Below are 19,484 nucleotides of genomic sequence, written 5' to 3' on the forward strand. Positions count from 1 at the left end.
CCTCAGCATCTGATCCACTTTTGCAACCAAGATGGATCTCAGCTGCATAACTGTTATGAACTCAGAGCTCAGTGTCGACATCAACTATAATGTGGTCTCCTGGTTGGCAGTTTTAGCAGGTGTCTGAAATGTCTGAAATGTATGTAAAAACTGGGCAGTTTGTCACATCATTTCATCTCTCAGGCTTTTTATAAAATCTTTATAAGAGAAATATTAAGCCTTGAAATCACTCTAAAAAAGGCGTCCATGACTTTGACCCTCTTTTGCAAAGTAGGAAAAAACACTTAATTCCTCATAAGCCAAAGTATTCCTCGAAGTCCACAAAACATGTGCTGTGATAGATGATTTTATCCGAAACACATTAACATAACATACATCTTTAATATCAGAGGGATTACACCATCAGCGCTGACACTGTAAGTGCTACGTCACACTCACAGGAAAACCAGCACTAACATGTCACCATTCCAGCCTCACTGAAGTACTTGTCCCAGTCTGGATCGGCACGGTCCCAGTCACACAGTCAGTGAGTTAGACAGGCACGGCACTGAGCACTCCCAGCTGGTAGATGGGAACACATGGCCGGACATATGGCAGAATTTGGAGCTCCAGGATTTGTTGATCCAGCAGCGAGGCCTTCATGTTCTGACAAAACACGACGAGGTGGAGGCTCCTCGTCAATTAGCGCCTCGCCAAATACTGTCAGAGAGTCACGGGACAAGGCCAGAAGGCTGAGGACGCCAGGGCGCACACACAGGCACCCACACCCATACACACACACACGCTGTAATAGGAACTGACACATTCTCTGACACAAAGTTATTCATAACTCATAAGCACATGCACAAGAAGACATCCTCAATTTCAGTTAGTTTCACTAGCATACTGTACAGAGTGCACACACACACGCTCAAACACACACACACACACACACACACACACGTTCATACTTCTATACTTGTAAGGACCCACATTGACCTAATGCATCCCTTTGCCCATAACTCTAAATGTAACCATAACCACTAACCCTATTCCTGTTAAAGGGTCACTTCACCCATTTTGTGAAAGGGTGAACCGAAGCATATTTTCTCACACCCCTAAGTGGTGTCTGGTCGTGCATATAGTCTTGGTTTTCTGTGTTGAACAGCCCAGTCTTACTCCCAACTTGTTAAATACTGACACTTGGTCAGTGGCCCTCTGTGTCGGACACTGACACACCGAGGCACTCTTTAGCTGCGGTATGAGACACACTTTTAGAGGCATTTTTGATGCCTTGAGCAACTGCCATAGTATAATGAGCAAGAACATCTGCATAGGGTGGGCAGGAGGGAAGGTGGATGGGTCAAACTTTGGACCCATGTGAAACCAAAAGTCAATCAAATTATTGTAACAACAGTGTAGTGTGCTAGTATGTGCAGCATGCTATGCTAGTGGCATATGTCACATGATGATACATCATTCATTCATTCATACATTTTCTGTGACCACTTATCCTGTTGGGGGTCATGGGGGGCTGGAGGCTATTCCAGCTGATCAGCTGGGATAGCCTCCAGCCCCCCATGATGGCTAGAGGCAGGGTACACCCTGGACAGACTATCACAGGACTGACACACATAGACAGACAACCATTCATGCTCACACCTACGGGCAATTTACAGTCATCAGTTAACCTCTTTGGACTGTGGGAGGAAGCCGGAGTACCTGGAGAAAACCCACGCTGACACGGGGAGAACTTGCAAACTCTATAGAAGAGCTCCCTGACCCCAGGGTTCGAACCAGAACCCCTCTTGCTGTGAGGCGACAATGCTGTTACAATATGTAACACGGCGGCACGGTATGGTAATAAATGTGCTTATTTTAAGCCAACACGTGATGTTTTTAGCCACGTTCTTGTGTTACTTAAGTTTATTTTGTAAAGACACAACTCATCTAAAAAGCATAAATTATCATGCCTAAGCGTGGAAAACAGACACTGGAGAGGTACCTAGAGTGACATCGTTTGACATGTAGGGCTACTCAACAGCCACTTTCCTTTCTACAGTAATCTACAAACCTTGCTATTAACTTTTTTTTTTGTTGTAATTTGTATGAAGTGACCCTTTGAAATAATCTAATTATACCATTAACCCTAAAACCATCTGTAAACCCTCAAACAGCCCTTTGAAGATGTGAAAAGCAGCCAAAATGTCCTCACTGTACAAAAATGTGCTTACGCTTAGTGTGTAAAACTTAAATTGGTCCATGCAAAGATTGACGAACAAGAACATATATGTGCACATAAACACACACATACGCTCATAAACTCATACACAGGCACACACACACTCTTATAAACCCTCACACACACACATATACACACACTGTCATCCTATAGCCATAAGGTTGTCTTCTCTTTGATGTCAGGATTGACTGACTATAATGAGGGGTCGAGTGGGAGCTTTAGCAGCTTATTGTCTACTTATAGCACACATCACAGACTATGAGGTCCATCGTTGTTCGCCACATTTCCTCGTCTGCCCTAATTATGTCACTTTGCGTGCAAACACGGGTGTGTGCTAATTGGGATAAATGTCCAGCTTTGTAGTTTCTCTGCCGCAGCGGTCATGTGTCAATCATCGACATCCACTCCAGGTTTGCACTGTTGTGGCAACAAATACCTTCTTAGTGGATAAGGCAATTTGGTCTTTTCAAAACATGCCAGTTGCAGTTGATGCTCTGTCAGCGCCGTCAAATAGAAGCTTACGCACCAGTTCTGAATAGTCCTCCAAACACAGAGTTCACTGTTTGGCATGCAATTTTTTTTAACACAACAGATTTAATTTAAAAATTTGGAAGAGGTAGGATGGTTGCCCTCACTCGTGAGTTGAAGGTTGCATAGTTGCAGCCCTCATGGCAAAAAACTGAGTGGTTAGCACTGATCTGTATTTCTAGGCACAACTTTTCATAAGTTTGACAACATAAACATCCTGAAACCTCCTCTATTGTTAGAGCTTGCCAAATCATTACATCCTGCTTGTCTGGTGCATACATTTATACATATTTCCTTGTAATTTAGCATGTCCTCTGGTGTTGAGATCTTGACCAGAATTAATCATTTCTGTGGATTTCAGCAGTACTTGGGTTCAAGCCATGCATTTGCAGTGGTTAACCTGCCAAAGGGTCTGAAGAGGTTAACTTATAAATATCTTCAAAGCCACCACATCCAAGGAACGTCTGCATTTTCTCTATGCGTCATACAAAATCCATCACTCCGACTGCTCGCTGTGCATGCGAGTCGATCATTTCTTAATTGACGCCTAATTGCGTGCATTAGCTGTGCAGTGGTTTGTCACATACAGATTGCTTTTGAAGTGAAATCAGACAAATTTGAGGTTCAAATATGGAATCGTTCTCTGCGTTAATTTGAAATGGTGATTACTGTCTAACGAATGTGCTGAATACATGCCTACATCCTGGTGCCTATATATTATTTTTGTGTGTGTGGAGTTGTGTCAGTGTAGAAAAAGATGCTAAGATGCAGGGTAGTAGCATATCCACTGTTTCTCCTCTACGGCACTGCAGTAGGACCTTTATCCTATTGGGAAAGAAGGAGCCTGTATTCCTTAATGCAAGTTTTAACACTGCGCTGAGATGCCCACCCGAACCTTGACATGATGTGTGCCTGTGAAAAAGGTGCATGTAGCCAGAACAGAGACTCCTTTGTTTGCATGTCTGGGGTCTTCCACAGCGTACGCACTGAGGTAGCAGTTTGACTGGAGATTGCATTACACATAACATCTCTGGGCTTTTAAAAAGAGAAAACCGCTAATCAGAAACAGCTTTAAAGGGGCCGTTTACTGTATGCTTGAACACAATCTGTCCATTCAAACAAGATGTTTTCAAGGCTTTGAATACTCTATGGTTTCTGTACAAGATATGCGTACGAGCCGCACATATGGAACTCTCAGACGTTTTGATGGTATTGATGTTTTCCATTTGGTTCATCTGTTGAGATTTTAGCCAATATGCAAAAGTGGGGGCGTGTTATTTTGTTGATGAGCCAGCGTTGATTATACCTGCCTACGCACAAAGATACTGAGGGGATAGTTTGTTGAATAAGGGATTATTAAACATCTCCGCTATCTTGATTGACTAAAGAATGTTCTTGTGAGCCATACAGAGTTTGAATCACTCACATCTCACATAGACCTGTTTCAGAAGCCTAAGGCAACAGATTTTATCACCACTTCAAATACACGCAGGTCAGTCAGAGCTTTCTACTATGCAAGAATTCCCTAAAAAAATAAATATAGACTGATACAAAAGTAATCATTTATGGCCAACTAGAAGTGTGTGGTAGTGACTGGACCATAAGAAGCACACATCTAAGCGGCAGCTACAAAAATCGCGGTGACATTTCAGAAAAACCACAAATACAGTGAGGCGAAACACCGAAGCTTGGCATGCAATGTACACTTTGAGCCTGTTTTAGAAATGTTGTTTAATTCCAGCTCCCACTGTATTATTTAGTCTTCTGTGATGTGAAGCCAGAGCTCACAATTTATTTGCTCACACTGTACGGTCTGATCGTCAAGGCACAACCTGAGTGCTCAAACTGCATGTGTAGAATACACAATAAAATAGTCCAGCAGTGGCCCCTGCATGCTGGTCTTTGCAGTGGCAATTGTGAATAAAGATTTGTTTGAAAGCTCTGGGACTGTGGGCAGGTAGAAGTTTGTTTGCTAGTGGAGGTACGGTTCATAAAAATGTAGCGAGAGATGTCCCAAGAAGAGCTTGAAAGTCCATCTAAGCAAAAATGGGTCCAAGTTTTGATTCCTTCTCTCTCACACACACAAGTTAACAAGTTAGCAGCACTAAAAAACTAGCTGGGTATTGGCTACTCTGTACAGCTGATTGAATGAGGAAAAAACGGCACTGGCCTTAGGGAATCGACTCGCAACTCTGCGTCAGCTGAGCCTGACGACGGCTGACTAAAATCTCTGACATGCCAGAAATTCATCTTATTATCTGGTGGCTGGTCGGGAGCAGTTGGTCGGGCCATGGTCAGTCCTTGTTCCCCCTGTATGTACCCTGCACCCTACAAAGCTTAAGTTCAGTCCACCTCTAACATGTGTTAAGCGGGTCAAAAATCAGGCTCAAATCTTACAGTGTATTCCCAACCTAAGCAGACAAAGCTCGTTCCAAAATGAGAGTGGATATGGCGTTGGCTTTTAATTTCATTTTCAGTGACGATACTGTTCCTGCATCATATACCTTCAACAATGGGACATTATCTTTTTGTTGTTGTAATTAGGCTTACAAAAATACCAAGTTTCAAATCAGCATATTTCTTCCATAAATGTGAAAAATGTGCTCCAACAATTGTTCCTGCAGACGTCAGTCACCACTGAGGGTGAAATAAAGCGAAGACGGCTCACGCGAACATGGTTTCAGGCTGAATAATAAGGTGAAAATTACAGTTCATTATCAGGCTATCATGCATGCCAAATAATGCTGACTGCAGTGTATATTTCTGCAGCACTATAATAGCTGCATGAGAATGATCACAGCCAAACCAAAATGGCTGCCTCTAACCACACCCACACATATTCTAATTCTGTCTAAAGGACAATTAGTGCTCTTCATTTAGATTCATATCAGGCCTGAACTGTCTGAGTGATTGTGCAGACTTGTACCTCCATGTATATTTCTGTGTGTTTTGGCTGGCTTCTCCTCACCCTATAATCAGTCTATGTGGAAGCAGTCCGTGTGTATATACGTTAGATTAGGGAAAATTAGAGACAAAACAGGGGTAGATTTAGAGAAATAGCCGGTTAGGGATAGAGTTTGAAAGGGAAAACAAGCCAGTCAGGAAGAGGGAAAGTCATTTTGTGTGTCTCTTCCTCTCTGGTGTTGTACTTGTTGCATTATGTTCCTGCGCAGGAGAGGAAGCTCAGGGGCCACTGGTCTTCGGAGAAGCAGCAAGTTTCAGCCTGTTTGTGCCGCTGTGTTTTCTGTTTCCAGGTGTCTTGCTGAGCCGCGCGTCTCTATCGATTTGGCCGGCTGCAAGAGAACAGTGGCTGATGGTCGAGATTAGAATAGAAACCTCACTTGATGGATACAGGCGCTCTCTCTCTCTCTCTCTCTCTTTCTCCTCGTCTTTTTGTTTCTGTCTGTTTATTTCTGTGTATTTCTTAACTCTGACAGTCCCTCACTCTCTCTTATTCTCCATCTTTCTCCTTGTCTCTCTGGTTTTTCACCCACATTCACCCACCCGACTCCTTTCACCTGAAAATGTATGGCTCTGACACACACATCAACTTCATACCCACGACTCATACGTCCTTAGTTCACTTCAGCTCAGTTCAGTGAGGCTTTAGTGGCATTATGTATTGTTCAAAAAAGATGTTGCCAAAGCATGTGTGCATATACACAAAGCAATAATACACATCTCATCCAATGTATTAACTACACTGTAAAAAAAAAAAAAAAAGAAAAAAGAAGCTCTAAGTGACTTGGCTTCCTTAAGATTTTGAGTTAAGTGACTAATTTATTCATTAGTTGTTCTAATGCAAAACTCACTTAAATCATGAGCCAACTTCAGTGAACTTAAGAAATTAAGTTAATGTAAAACACATTAGGATCGGTGCTGATCAATGACTGTAACATTTGTGTCACACAGAGCACAGGAAGAGGTTGAAGTGGATATTGATCAATGAGAAGACCATGTGGCACATAAGAACTAACTTTCTTAAAATTACAATCAAGGAAGACTCTCTGGCTCAAATACAATGCAAACTGGGAAGTATGACAACTTCAAGAACTAGTTTGACATTTTCTTAAATGCGCTCATTCACTTTCTTGCCAAGAGTTAGATGAGAAGATTCCTCTCTAGTGTCTGTATGCTAAACAAATGAGGCTAAATCCAGCAGCCTGTTACTTTAGCACAAAGACAAGAAGTCTGACAAATAATCACCCATAAAATCACAACATGCTGTTTAACACATTTTTTTGTTTTTCTTTTTTGTAATTCTGCTTAATTTTGATAGAGAGGTGAAGCAGAAGAAGCTGGGAGAAGCATTATTATCGATCTCACAGCACTTCTTATCAAGTTCAGCCCTACTGTGCTGTGATTGGCTAGTCCTAGCTCTAACCATGGGCTTTGAAGCCAATTTTCGTAGTGGCCTAACAGTGGAATCATAACTTCTGGGTCTGTCAGGTGATGCCATTGGGCCCAAAAATACTTTTTCCTACAGACTTATATTGGGAAAAAGACGTCTGTAAATCAGTGGACAACCCCTGCTGTTTCGCTAGCAGATTTTGATCCATTTGGTCTGATAACATTTAGAAAGTCTAGAGGAGCTGCACAATTAAATTACTTTATCCCCATTAAAGTTAGCGGAGTGCTAAACTGGAAGTAGCCACCTTGGCTGGTGGAAGTCTGGAGTGTGCCTGCTGTATGGGCCCAATAATGCGGAGGCTGTATCAGTGCGCAGCAGTTCAACATTTTTGGCTTCATGCCCCACTGAGTAACTTTCATAGGAATTAATTAGATCCTGCCTCCAATTCTGTATCCAGTTCTCTTTATACATCCTAGGTTATCATTGATCCCACAGCATTTCTTGGCAGATCCAGCCCTACTGTGCTGTGATTGGCTAGTAATACCACTAACCATGACCTCTTTGCCCTAACCCTATCTTACAGTACCTCCAACCTTGATGCGTCAACTTGAGGAGTAGTAGCCAATAACAATCCCATCCCACTGCCTTTCTGAAAAAATAGTGGGATCCATTATAATTTAGGGGAGGACGAGACAGGACATGAAGCAAAGGTTACAGTAAGGGCTTAGGCTCAGTGGTACAAGCTCTACCTGCTGAGTTACCAGGGCACCCTGTACAGTTTTTTTTTTGATGGATTACACATACACATACAGGATATAACCTCTTAATTAATTTATTAAGCTACTTTTAATCAGAGCAATGCTAGCTGTTTCCCCCTGTTCCCAGTCATTATGCTAAGCTAAGCTTGTAGCTTCATATTTACGCAAAGGCATACAGTAAAAGTGGTGTCATTTAAATCAGTAATGGTTAAATTAATTAGGAAATTGACTGTGCAGATACTGTTAAGACATGTAGAAAAAGTTAGAAATACGTAAAAGAGTAGTTCAACATCTTGGGAAATACACCTGTTTATTATTCTCATGTCTGTGTATTACATATGAATCCAACACTTCAACTTAAACTTAAACTTTATTATCATCCCAAAGGAAATTTGATCTGCAGCAGGCATCAAGACACAAGAAGAAGAACATCAGAAGTAAATACAAAATACAAAAATTCCCCAGCTCCAGTCAGAGCAGAGATTGGCCTGCTCCTACCACACTGAACCAGAAAATGAAAGGGTTTGAAAACAGCACCGTAAATGCATCGTCAAGTCGAGTAAAGTAAAGTGCCATGCAGTGGAAATAGATATAATATAATCTAAAAACTGTCTAATCCAGATATGTGCAAAAGACATAAAAGACAGCATGCTAAAAGACATTCTGGCACATCTTGTTTTTGTTCTAGACATTCAGCTGGTTAGGTTAGGTAAGCATACAACCTGGAAAAGGGGAAACAGCCAGGCTGGCTCTGCCCTAAGGTAAAAAAAAATGCTTACCAACAACTCTGAAGCTCAGTAATTAATCCATTATATCTTGTGTGTTCAAGCTAAGCTAACAAATTCAGCGTATAGATTTAAAGGTGGTAGAAATCTTAGGATAAGCACATTTTTCATTTAAAATTAGAAAAGTAGAAATAAAAGTGTTACAAACAGATGATATGATGGTGTTTTCAATCCAACATTAATAGAAATCCAGATGTTGTTTGGCCTGTAGGACCAGCTGACGCCCCCCCCACCCCACCTCACCCCTTCCCTCACTCTCTCTCTCCCTGTCTTTCTCCGAGGCAGAGACACCTCAGTACACCCTGGCACCGCACACCCAATGTGGGCGATGCTGATGTGAAAAGGCACCGTTACTTAACAGTGACTCACAGTGCACCATTATACCCCCACCACCACAACTGCAACACTCTCCTCACTTCACAANGTTTCTCTTTCTATCCTCCATCCCTTGCATCCTTTTCCCTGCAAGAAAAAGTTAGGGGGACATTTGAGACAAAGGATGAAAAATGAAAATTGAGGGTCTGAAAACGCCAACACACATCTCACTCCCTCTTTGAGGCCGCACGGAGCCGCTGGCAAGGTCGCGAGAATGAAGTGGAGATACATATTGTACGGTGTGTATTTAAATTTCAAGAGAGCGTACAATTTCAGTGGCATGAATTCAGGCTGAAAACAGTTTTTTCAACTCTAAACCAGCACTGGGGCATAAATATCTGAAAACAATGCTGGAGGAACATCAGAGGAACATCACCACAAACATACACGCCCATGCTGGGAGGGATTGTAAGTTACAGTTGTAACCAGGGATCGGTAGTTCTTTATGTAGGTCAGTCCATGTCAGCCAATAAGTCCAATTACCATCAGCCTCTGAAACAGAACATGCTTTGACCTCTGCTCCGCTTGCATGGGGCTGAAATGGAAGGAAATCCGCACTCTGCCACAGAGTTAGGATTTATAGAAATTATATAAAAGATCTATTGAGAAATGAGAGATATTAGTGAGTAAACAGCAGCATGAAAACATATTAGAGGGAAACATTTCCCTTGTTCGCAAAACAGATTCTTCTTTGGTCTGTTGATATCTGACTCTTTCAAGAACATCAAAACGACCCAGTGTCCCACTCTTTTTGGTGAACTCCCTTGGTCCCTCCTCAAATACATACCCCGCAGAAAAGCAGCACTCCCCCCCAAAAAACAGCAACTTATCAGCAGCGAGAGTGCACTCAATGATTCATACACTCTTTTAAGAGAACTTGAAACCTTGGCTCTATTTCTGTCCCGGCCTCTCTCTGTATGTGCTGCACAGCGGAGCAGATGGATTTAGTGGGACTAAGTAGTTTGATATTTCTATTGGTTTTCTGTGCGTATTTTCACTCTCTCTTTCCCTCTCTCCCAGTGATCTTTCTCATCATATGGAGACCAAGGTCATGGCTGATTGAAATATAATAGAAGTGTAGACATCTGGCCTAATACTGTGGGAAGTTAAATCTATTTTAATGGCCCCTGCCGCAGTGGATTCTCTCTGATGCACTCTTGCGCTTCACTGACAGTAAATCACAATGTTCTCTTATTACCCTGACTGGAATGAGGGCATAGAGAAAGAACAATGAGGGATCCACATCATTTGTTTTCACCCCTCCCTTGCTTTTTCCTCTCCTCTCTCCGCTCCTCCTCTCCTCCCCTCTCCACTCCGTTTGCGACTCATAAAGCAAGGGGCTTAAAGAGAGTGACATCATGAAAATAAAAATAAAGGGGATTATGGGCGAGCTATTGTGCCATATGTGATTACTGGGGCTTCCATGTTCCCTTGGGGGGGATGAGTGACTACGAGACAACATATTTTATTTATTTATACGATTCTCTCTAATGAATAAGAATAGGAAATGTGTCTGAGACCACAGTAGTGCCCCCTTTGCCAAAAAAAAAAAAAAAACAGCCTTTGGTCCAAACATTAAAGAATTTTCTATTACTCTCTGTTCCAGTAAAAAGATCAGAGATATTTTTTCACCCTTCATCTTTGATCTATAACTGTGAGGGGATTTTTTTTCTAAATTGAACTGACATAAATGTGCAGCACTTGGCCCTTTTTTTCCACACCTTTTCAAAATACTTCCTTCGCGGCCGTGTTTTTAGAGTTCAGGTACAATCCAGCACAGGTCCACCCACATCTGCAATGGAGAGTCAGGTCCTTTTTACCCACCTAAATGAGATCCATTTTGATGTGACATTTGAGAGAATTACCAGTGCATGGGGGAGCATGGAAGAGGTTAGCTCACTCCTTTGCCATTGGTTGAAGCACACCACAGCCCACCTTTAGCAACGGGCGCTGTGAATGACCCTGAGCTACTATCCGTCGTGGCGATACCCCCCCCCCCCCTTCCTCTCTGCACACTTCACTTATCCCAGTTCTGTCTTGCTGTCAGTCAGCCCGGTGGGTTTGCTATTCCATTCTCCTTCCATTGTACTAGTCTGTCTGCTTCCCTTGATACATCACCCAAATGGAGTTCCTTGTCATTTCAAAGCCGGGTCAGATAGCCTTTGTGGACCCTGCAGACCGTCGCTGTAATGGTCACTTGTGCAGCACACCTCAGCGATGTTCAACACCCGCTGATGATGAGTTTGATTTCTGCCCTTTCTCATCTCTGCAAGGTTGATCTTTGAAGGTGAATTTTGAAATTCCCCATAAGATGTTTTAAAGATTTACTGTTGCCATCCGTCTATCTGGAATACACAGAGTGGACGTGAAGGCCTTTATGTATGCATGGCCAGCTGTTGTTTGTCGCCAAAATCATGCTGCTCTGTCATTTTTTTCACAAAGTAGCATATGGCTGGATGACTTTCCATAGGACACTTCATACTCATTCAAAGTTATACGGTTTTATGACGCAAAAAATGGTTGTTTTTCTCTGATTAGTTACTTTTCTAACCGTATCGTTGTTTCGTGTTACAAGAAGCACTTTGAGTGTGTCACTCACAGAAGCTGTAATAACGAAGTCCATCAAAGACAGACAGCTCTTGTCTTTGGACAATTTGCCCCCCATCAGCCATGACAGGCTCTCTGGTGTACTGTGCAACATTTTCATTCTCCTCCCTTTGACGAACACATCATTGTTCCCAGATGAGCTGTCTTCCACTAAACACCTCATAGGCCACGAATGACTCCATCGCCAAGCTAATGACTTCATCTCATCTTCCCAGCCATTTGTGTCAAGAAAACTTTTAGCTGAGCTGATTCATTTGTTTCCACTTAAGATAACTTAATTACATGAGATAACTTGACAAGGTGGAGCTGTTTGGTTGCAGAGGCTGTGCAGCCTACAAGGGGAACTTTCTGCTGTTACTGTTAGCTTTGCCTGGCTAAAAATTGCCTCACCGTGCACCCAATCTTGTGTGAATTTAACATGCCATGAGGATGTTAGCTTGTATATGCTGTGTCTGAATACCAAGCGAAAATTGCAAACCAAAAGGTTTACAAGCAAAGGAGAGGACTACAAACTGTATGACTGGCTGTGTTTGCATGGTACCTGACCTAATGAACCAACGATATAAAACCACATTTCAATACAAAGCTTTATATACAAAATCAATTTAAAGTATACATTATTATGTTGTCTCTCAACATCACACTGGGAAGCATATTTTTCATATTTTTTGTCGTAAGTCTGTTACACCTGTAACCACACCAAACAGTGACATCACTATGTACTGACACACCATGGAGTACACTTCTACACCACTGCAGAAAGGTGAAATCACTGGAGGTCAGCAAGAGTGAGATTTTCAGCTGCTGCTGATCTTTAAAGATGGTGTACTAGGGTAATTTTCAGCTTCGCCTGTATTTTGGGTTTCGACTAGCTTCAGTGTTCAGAAAACACTTTATTTTTATTTTACTGTCCGCACCCTTTATCTGAAATGCTCCGTTTTAGCACCTGTCTCTTAAGCCCAATGTGCTCTGATTGGTCAACATTTCCAGGTCTTACAGCATCTCTGCACCATAATTGCAGCTGGAGGAATGATTGAAATAGAGAATAGTGGCGCTTTCTGCTATTAAAAAAAAAAAAATCATGCATAAAAGCTTCCAAACTAAAATCTTCACAATCGGACATGTTCCAGCAGGAATATGATCCAAAATCTGGGAGAAATTAACAACATTGGTAAACAAGATTACATGTTTCTCTGATGTTTGCATGTAGCTACATGTAGCAGTGTAGGTTTAGTACAAACAGCAACCTCAGGGGCTGAAAAATAGAGCCAAAACCTGCAGTTCATTGAATGGCCACTTGAGGCTGACTCCAGAGGTCAGTCAATCCAATCAATAGTCATCACAAACAAGTGCTCTTTGGATACTTCAGGTGTACTGTGTTTATTCCATCTTGTGAAGGGCTCCTTGCATAAGTAAAGTGTACTCTCAATCAAAAAATATAAAATGCAAGTCTCCTTCAAAAACAATCCAAGGCACACTGTAGGGTTTGTGCAAAAATTGAAATGCCTTTATTTTTCATGGCAGCCTGGTACAAAAAGCAGTTTTGGTCTCTAAAGCTAACTTAAACATTCATGACAACTGGACAGGGGGTTAATTTTTGGGCGGAGCCGCTTTGAGTGACAGGCTGTTTGCAAGGCGTCAACACAGTCTATGAGTCAGATCCACCCCTTGTTCCTCCACAGGTCCATCTTTTCGTCCAAATTTTGTCACTTCTGGCTCCAAAAAATCAAGATGGCCACAGCCAAAATGCCAAACTCATCCACAAAACCAAAGGGTGACATCACGGTAGCTAAGTCCATTATTTTATGTGAGGTAAACACTTGCAGTAGCGCGCCCGGAGCAGATGACCAAATGAAGGAATCTGTCGCAATCTGACATCAGCTTGTCCCAAAAGTAGAAAAAAATCTCTTTTACATACAATTGCCTCATTATTTGAATTTTTGGCCACGTTGAACATCCAACCTTGTACCATTACTTATATGACAGAGGTAAGGAAAAGCAAAGGTTTGTTCTAATAAAATGCAGTTCATTTACCAAATAAATCAGATAATTTCAAAGTAATAAAAAAAAAGGAACTATGCAGCCTTTATTAGGTGTTGGAGTAAGTTAAGAAGGACTGAAAGTCAATCGTTTCACCTCAATGCTTTATTGATTTAACGCTGCTAATGTAAATAATTGTATCCAAGGTTCAGAGCAAACAGTGGGTATAGTTAAAAGCATCCTTCAGATTCTTCTTCAGCCCAGTTTTGAATGTTTGTTTGTGTTTAAGTGATCTCATTGTAAAACATCACAAGTCATATACATTTTGTCAGTCTGGATCTTCCATAGATAGAAACTCAACTCTGTTCCCATGGGCTGAATCATCTCTCTCCATTTTTTTTTTTTTCAAAGAACCAGGGTCTGCTTTATGTGTGATGATAGTCAGTGTGCCTTGGAGCAACATCTCACATCTATAAACTATGTTAAAGCAATATGGTGTTTTGATGTTGAATCGCAACTGATGTACAAAAGGAGCTGTGGTGTTGAAGTTACAGAGAGAAAATAAGGAAAGAATTGATTTGTAGATTCTTCAAAGGTCCAAAGTAGTGACGTCCTTGTCAAGAAAAATGACAGATTTGCTTAAATTTCACCTCTAGGAGGGAGTGAGGGGGGTGAAGGTCAGAGAGAGAGAGAGAAGGCTGAATCAACATTTGGCGTTTTTTTTTTTTTTGACCCCTCTCTCTTTTATCCACTCTCCTCCATGTCCTGAAAGACAGTATATTTATGAATTATTTATCTATGTTTGAAAATATTAAACTTGTGATGTCCTTGTCCTGTGTCTTATCTCCAAGGGCATCATAAGAAGCTGTAAAGAAAAAAAAAATCACCAAAGCGATGGAAGGCACGGTCGTAAAAATAGCCTCTGACTGCATTTAAATCTGGGTACATACATCAACGTGTTAAATTACTCATTCTCGCCAAACAAGCCTCTGCTCGTCTTTTATTTCTCTTTACAGCGATTAGAAAGGGTTGTACCCCACAGTCGAGCTTACAAGCCCTTTATCCCCAAGTAGTGCCTATCCTGTATGTGCATATGAGTATTTAGAGTAGAGCTGTGACATTAATAAATCAGTTGATATTAGCTGTAAGTTATTAAATTAATCACAAAGTAATGTGATGATCAAATAATTAGTTTGACAATTTTTTAAGAAGAAAAAAGTCAAAATTCTCCGATTCCAGCCTCTTAAAGTCCCCGTCAGACAGAAGTTAGAGCATCTTTAGCTTCTGTGCTGTGACGTATTTCCCAGTGAAAGTATTTGATCAGTGTAGAGTTACAAGAGAGATTTAAATCCCTTCCTTCGCATTTGATTGCACCGCTAAAAAGCGGGCGGGCTTAGTGTTTAACGTGATGCAGAGCTACAGTGAAGTCCAGTCCTGAGCAGCCTGCTGAGCACACGCACACGCACACGCACACGCACACCTCCCTCACTGTTAGATCAGGAGGAGGATGAGGAAGAGATGAATAAATTAGACCTCAGTCACATTGTTTTGAAAATGAAAACAAGGACTTTGCTTACTGATATCTGACACACATCTCTTCCTAACTCACTCCATGTTGCTCTGTTAGCTACAACCAACAAACAGTGAAGTGTGGTTTTATATGGCGAGTGTGGCAAGCTAGTCGTCCAAAGAGTCAAGAGAGTAAACTTTTGTAAATGCCCCTGGGTGCAGGATGAGTCAAACATTTTATACCCATTTAAAGAAAGAGAAAAGTTAGGGATTTTGATGTAAAAAAAATACTCTGATTTATTTATTTATTGATATATATCTGGCATATAACAAGAGATAAATGATCAATTAACACATAAACTCAGGATTAATTACTGTCTTTAAGAAGCTGTGGCGCCCGCATTTTTTTTAAGTGAGTGAAGGTAGTAGTATTTTGTGAAACTAGACAACCTAAGGCATCCATTGGTACCAACCATGTCAGCATAGCTTGTTGGTAAGGAGGCCAAATTAAGGTCCAAGTTTATGCTAAATTTTAGCGAGGGAACATTGATTCATTTATTTTCTGTAACTGCTCATTCTGTTTTGGGGGGGCTAGGGGGGCTGGAGCCTATCCCAGCTGGGCAAGAGTTGGGGTACACCCTGGACAGGCCGCCAGACTATCACAGGGCTGACACATAGAGACAACCAGGCATGCTCACATTCACACCTACGGCCAATTTAGAGTCACCAATTGGCCTAACGTGCATGTGTTTGGACCGTGGGAGGAAGCCGGAGTACCCAGACAAAAACCCACACTGACACAGAGAGAACATGCAAACTCTGCACAGAAGGCCTTCCCCACCCCTGGGTTTGAATCAGGAACTCTCTTCCTGTGAGGTGACAATGCTAACCAAGTCGAGGGAATAATACCACAGAAAAAGGGGTCCCTTGTACTCTAATCTCAAGATATCTGAATTTAAAAAAAGTTCCATGGGTACCTACAAATTCCCCCTGTTTTGTTCCTTTCAATCAATGTACTCCTTCAAATTAAAGATGTAAATTTGCCTTTTGTTAAGGAAAAGGACCTCTATAGCCTATTTGAAAAACAATGAATCACTAGCACATGTATATGCAGATCACATATTTAAACAGGATTGTAAAGGGACTCAGTATTTCAACTGCAGCAGTATTAATCTGTGCACATCAGATAATTAGTGACATTAACTGTAAAAATAAGAAACCACAGTGTATTAGTATGCAATTCTTTAACTGTCCGTATTGACATCGTTTTCAACTAGTCAACTTATTTCTTCTAAGCCTAATCAAACCTTCTCCGTAGTGCTGGAAGATAAGACGGCAGTCACATGAATAATTCTTGCAATGCTGTGCCAGGACAGAAATGCTCATATGTGTTGTTATGACCACGTATTTTTTCATTCAGACTGGAGGACAGACATGTGATAATTCATTAAATCTGCTGATTATTCTCTCAATTAATTGATTAATCTCTCACTTTATAAAATAGTAAGAAAGAGCCCACATCTGCAAATATCTTGTTTTGTTTAAAAACACAAAGATATTCAGTTTATTATCATAGAAAAGCCACAAACACATTTGAGAAGCTGAAAGAGCAAATTTGTGGCATTTTTGTCACAGAAGCACAAACCAGTGAGATTTGTTTTTATTTGTTTACTGAATTAAACCTAGCGCATATGCTTGTTAACAATAATAACATATGACAACAAGAATAAATGTCAGACGACGGAGACACATTTGCAAAACCTTTATCGTGGGAAAAGGAATTGTCAGTGATAATATTTCTGAGCAAGCACCAAGAGTGAGTGTTATGGGAAGAGAAAACAGCACATCACCCCCTGATAGTAAACATACTCCCTTTTATTATTATTATTTTCTCCCTAATGATAGTGCACATTATGAGACTTTTATCCTATCTTCAAGCACCAGCTCTGCTAGTGGGGACATTGTAGCTGTTCCTCGACGCTTCTTGCCATTTGTTTGCTAAAAGTATTTGTTTGCAAGATGAATTGCTGCACTGGCAGGCGAGATGACAGCCTACACGAAGATGATATTGAATTGATTTCTGAAATGTTGCAGAACGGACTAGTTGATGTGTACCACGAGACATGAATAATAAAAATTCTATTAAAAAGCTCTTGAATGGCTGACACTGGAATATTATTTGTGATGATTAATTTTCTTCAGTCATTATAAAGGGGAGTTGGCATCAGATTGCCTCTGACAAAATTGCTTTTCATTCCCTGGTGAATACCCTCAGTATGCTTTTTGAGAGCACAAAACCATATTTCTCAGCGCAATATTATGTCAAGATAGGCCCTGGAAAAGACAAGCACAGGCTCCGCTCATGTGTCAACTTATTAGTACCATAAAATCTGTCCTTTTTTTACCTGCTGTGGGTCATTTGGACACATTGGATAGGTTTCATAATTAGGAATGTGGGGTTTGTTTAGTCCAGTTTTTCTATTTCTAAAAAAAACACATGATTGGCATTATAATTACGGGATTATAAAATAACCACTAAGTGAGTGTCAATGGTGTTTTTCCACATAATGAATTTGATTAACTGTATTTTAAAGGCGTGCAGGCTGACAGTTTGTTGCTTTAAAGCTGTCAAGATTTCTGAAGCAAATTATTCTGTACAGCAGCTGTTGTTGTCTAACTCTAATTAATTTGCTGTGTATGTTTGTGTTGAATTAATTCTTTACACTTTTGTAAGCGCAACAATTTGCATTTCTAATTATTTTATTTCCAGCAAAACAGCCTGAATTGACTGCCACGGCTCAGTGTCTGCTGCAAACACACACATCTGAACAACAAAAATCAACAGGTGCATTTAAAAGCCAATTATGAGGCTTTTTAATTACTCTGGAACATCCTTTGTTAGCTGTGTCTCTCCGGCATTGTTACTGAACTTCAGTTTGCCCTGAGAATGTTTCATGGCAGTGAGGTTGTCTGGTGGGCATGTTTTTTTCTCAGGCATTCGAGTGTTGATTCTTATTTTGTTTACGCTCTAACTAAATGCAGCGTCGTTTTGAGACACAGGTACAATGTTCTCATGCTCTCATGTTGTGTTCACGTGCTTCCTCCCACGTTCCAAAGATATGCAAATTACAGTAGGTGGGTTATAGACTCTATTTTGCCCATACATATGAAACTGTCTGTGTGTGACCAGTCCTGGTATTTTCCTTTGTTGCAATAAATTATCCTTTAGCAGCCGTGATAATTAAAGGGATACCTCACTGAATTGTATCATGACAGTGTGGGTCGTATGTCTAAATGAACTGCACCTGGATATTTCTGCACATCTCTCAGCTCAAATCAGCCTGCAGATTTTTGCAGGCTCCTGGGCTGGTGATTGAACTACAGATTGTACTTCTGCATTTTTGTTTCCCACCACAGACAAAAAGAGTCCAGATGCAAATCAAAAAAGAAACCCGCCCCTGTCTTTCTCTGTCTCTCAAACTCAGACCAGACTTAAATTGTAAAAGTAGGCAGTGCTGATTAAATATAAACCACGATTTTGTGACTGTTTTTGCAAATTTCTTGCCTAAGATGTCTTCAGAAACATATTTCAGTTTGGCTGGAATACAAGAATTTGTGAACAGGAAGTGAGCGCCATACTGTTTCCTGTATTCTGTAAAGATCAAACGGTGAAACTAAGCAGTGCTGATCAAATATGAACCAAGATTCTGTTACTCCATTGCTTGTTTCTCACCTAAAATGTTTTTAGAAATATATTTTAGCGTACCATTTAACTTTGATTTAAGTTATTTAATAACCAGCCGGCTGCCATATTGTTTCCTGTGGGAAAAACAGCCAAGCTCACATCCTGTTTCCAACTAGCATGAGTGTTTATTGGTCCAATGTGGCACAGTGTATTCAGGTAGTTGTAGGTTTTCTACCCCTTGAGCAAAAGCGCAGCATGATCACAAAGACACATGACTGCATAGACAACCCAGTATTATGAAAAGACCATCTTGCCTTCTTTAAGCAAAAAAATGTAAATGAGTAAAGGTTGCTGCGATTGCAGTTTCATCCTCTTCTAAAAGAATCTTGTCTCTGTCTTTCCAGAGCTACTCCAGTCAGGGCAGAGGCAGCAGCGGCGGAGGAGGCGGAGGAGGAGGTGGAGCAGGGGATGAAGACTACGAGATCCCCCCCATCACACCCCCCAACCACGCCGACCCCTCTCTGCTGCACCTCATGGAGCACGAGTCAGGTTACCCCTTCCATTCCCTGCCTCACAACGGCCTGCTCAACACCTACTCCTACCCCGAGCTGCCCGCCCTCATGATGTCCAACATGCTGGGTCAGGACACCCACCTCCTCTCGGGGCCTATGCACTCAGTGAGTAC

The 19,484-nt window shown here is 41.3% G+C and overlaps 1 protein-coding gene across 3 annotated transcripts in view; it reads left to right on the top strand.

Annotated features, from left to right (window-relative positions):
- LOC126403100 (thymocyte selection-associated high mobility group box protein TOX-like) overlaps positions 1 to 19,484 on the top strand; it is a 101,681-nt gene that overhangs the window by 51,227 nt on the left and 30,970 nt on the right. For all 3 annotated transcript variants that reach the window (XM_050065555.1, XM_050065556.1, XM_050065557.1), the window contains one exon: positions 19,204 to 19,476. In XM_050065555.1, the coding sequence (XP_049921512.1) occupies positions 19,204 to 19,476 (273 nt within the window). The remainder of the gene's footprint in view (positions 1 to 19,203; positions 19,477 to 19,484) is intronic.

The sequence above is a fragment of the Epinephelus moara genome, chromosome 16, assembly GCF_006386435.1.
Source record: "Epinephelus moara isolate mb chromosome 16, YSFRI_EMoa_1.0, whole genome shotgun sequence".
In the NCBI taxonomy this organism is placed as follows: domain Eukaryota; kingdom Metazoa; phylum Chordata; class Actinopteri; order Perciformes; family Serranidae; genus Epinephelus; species Epinephelus moara.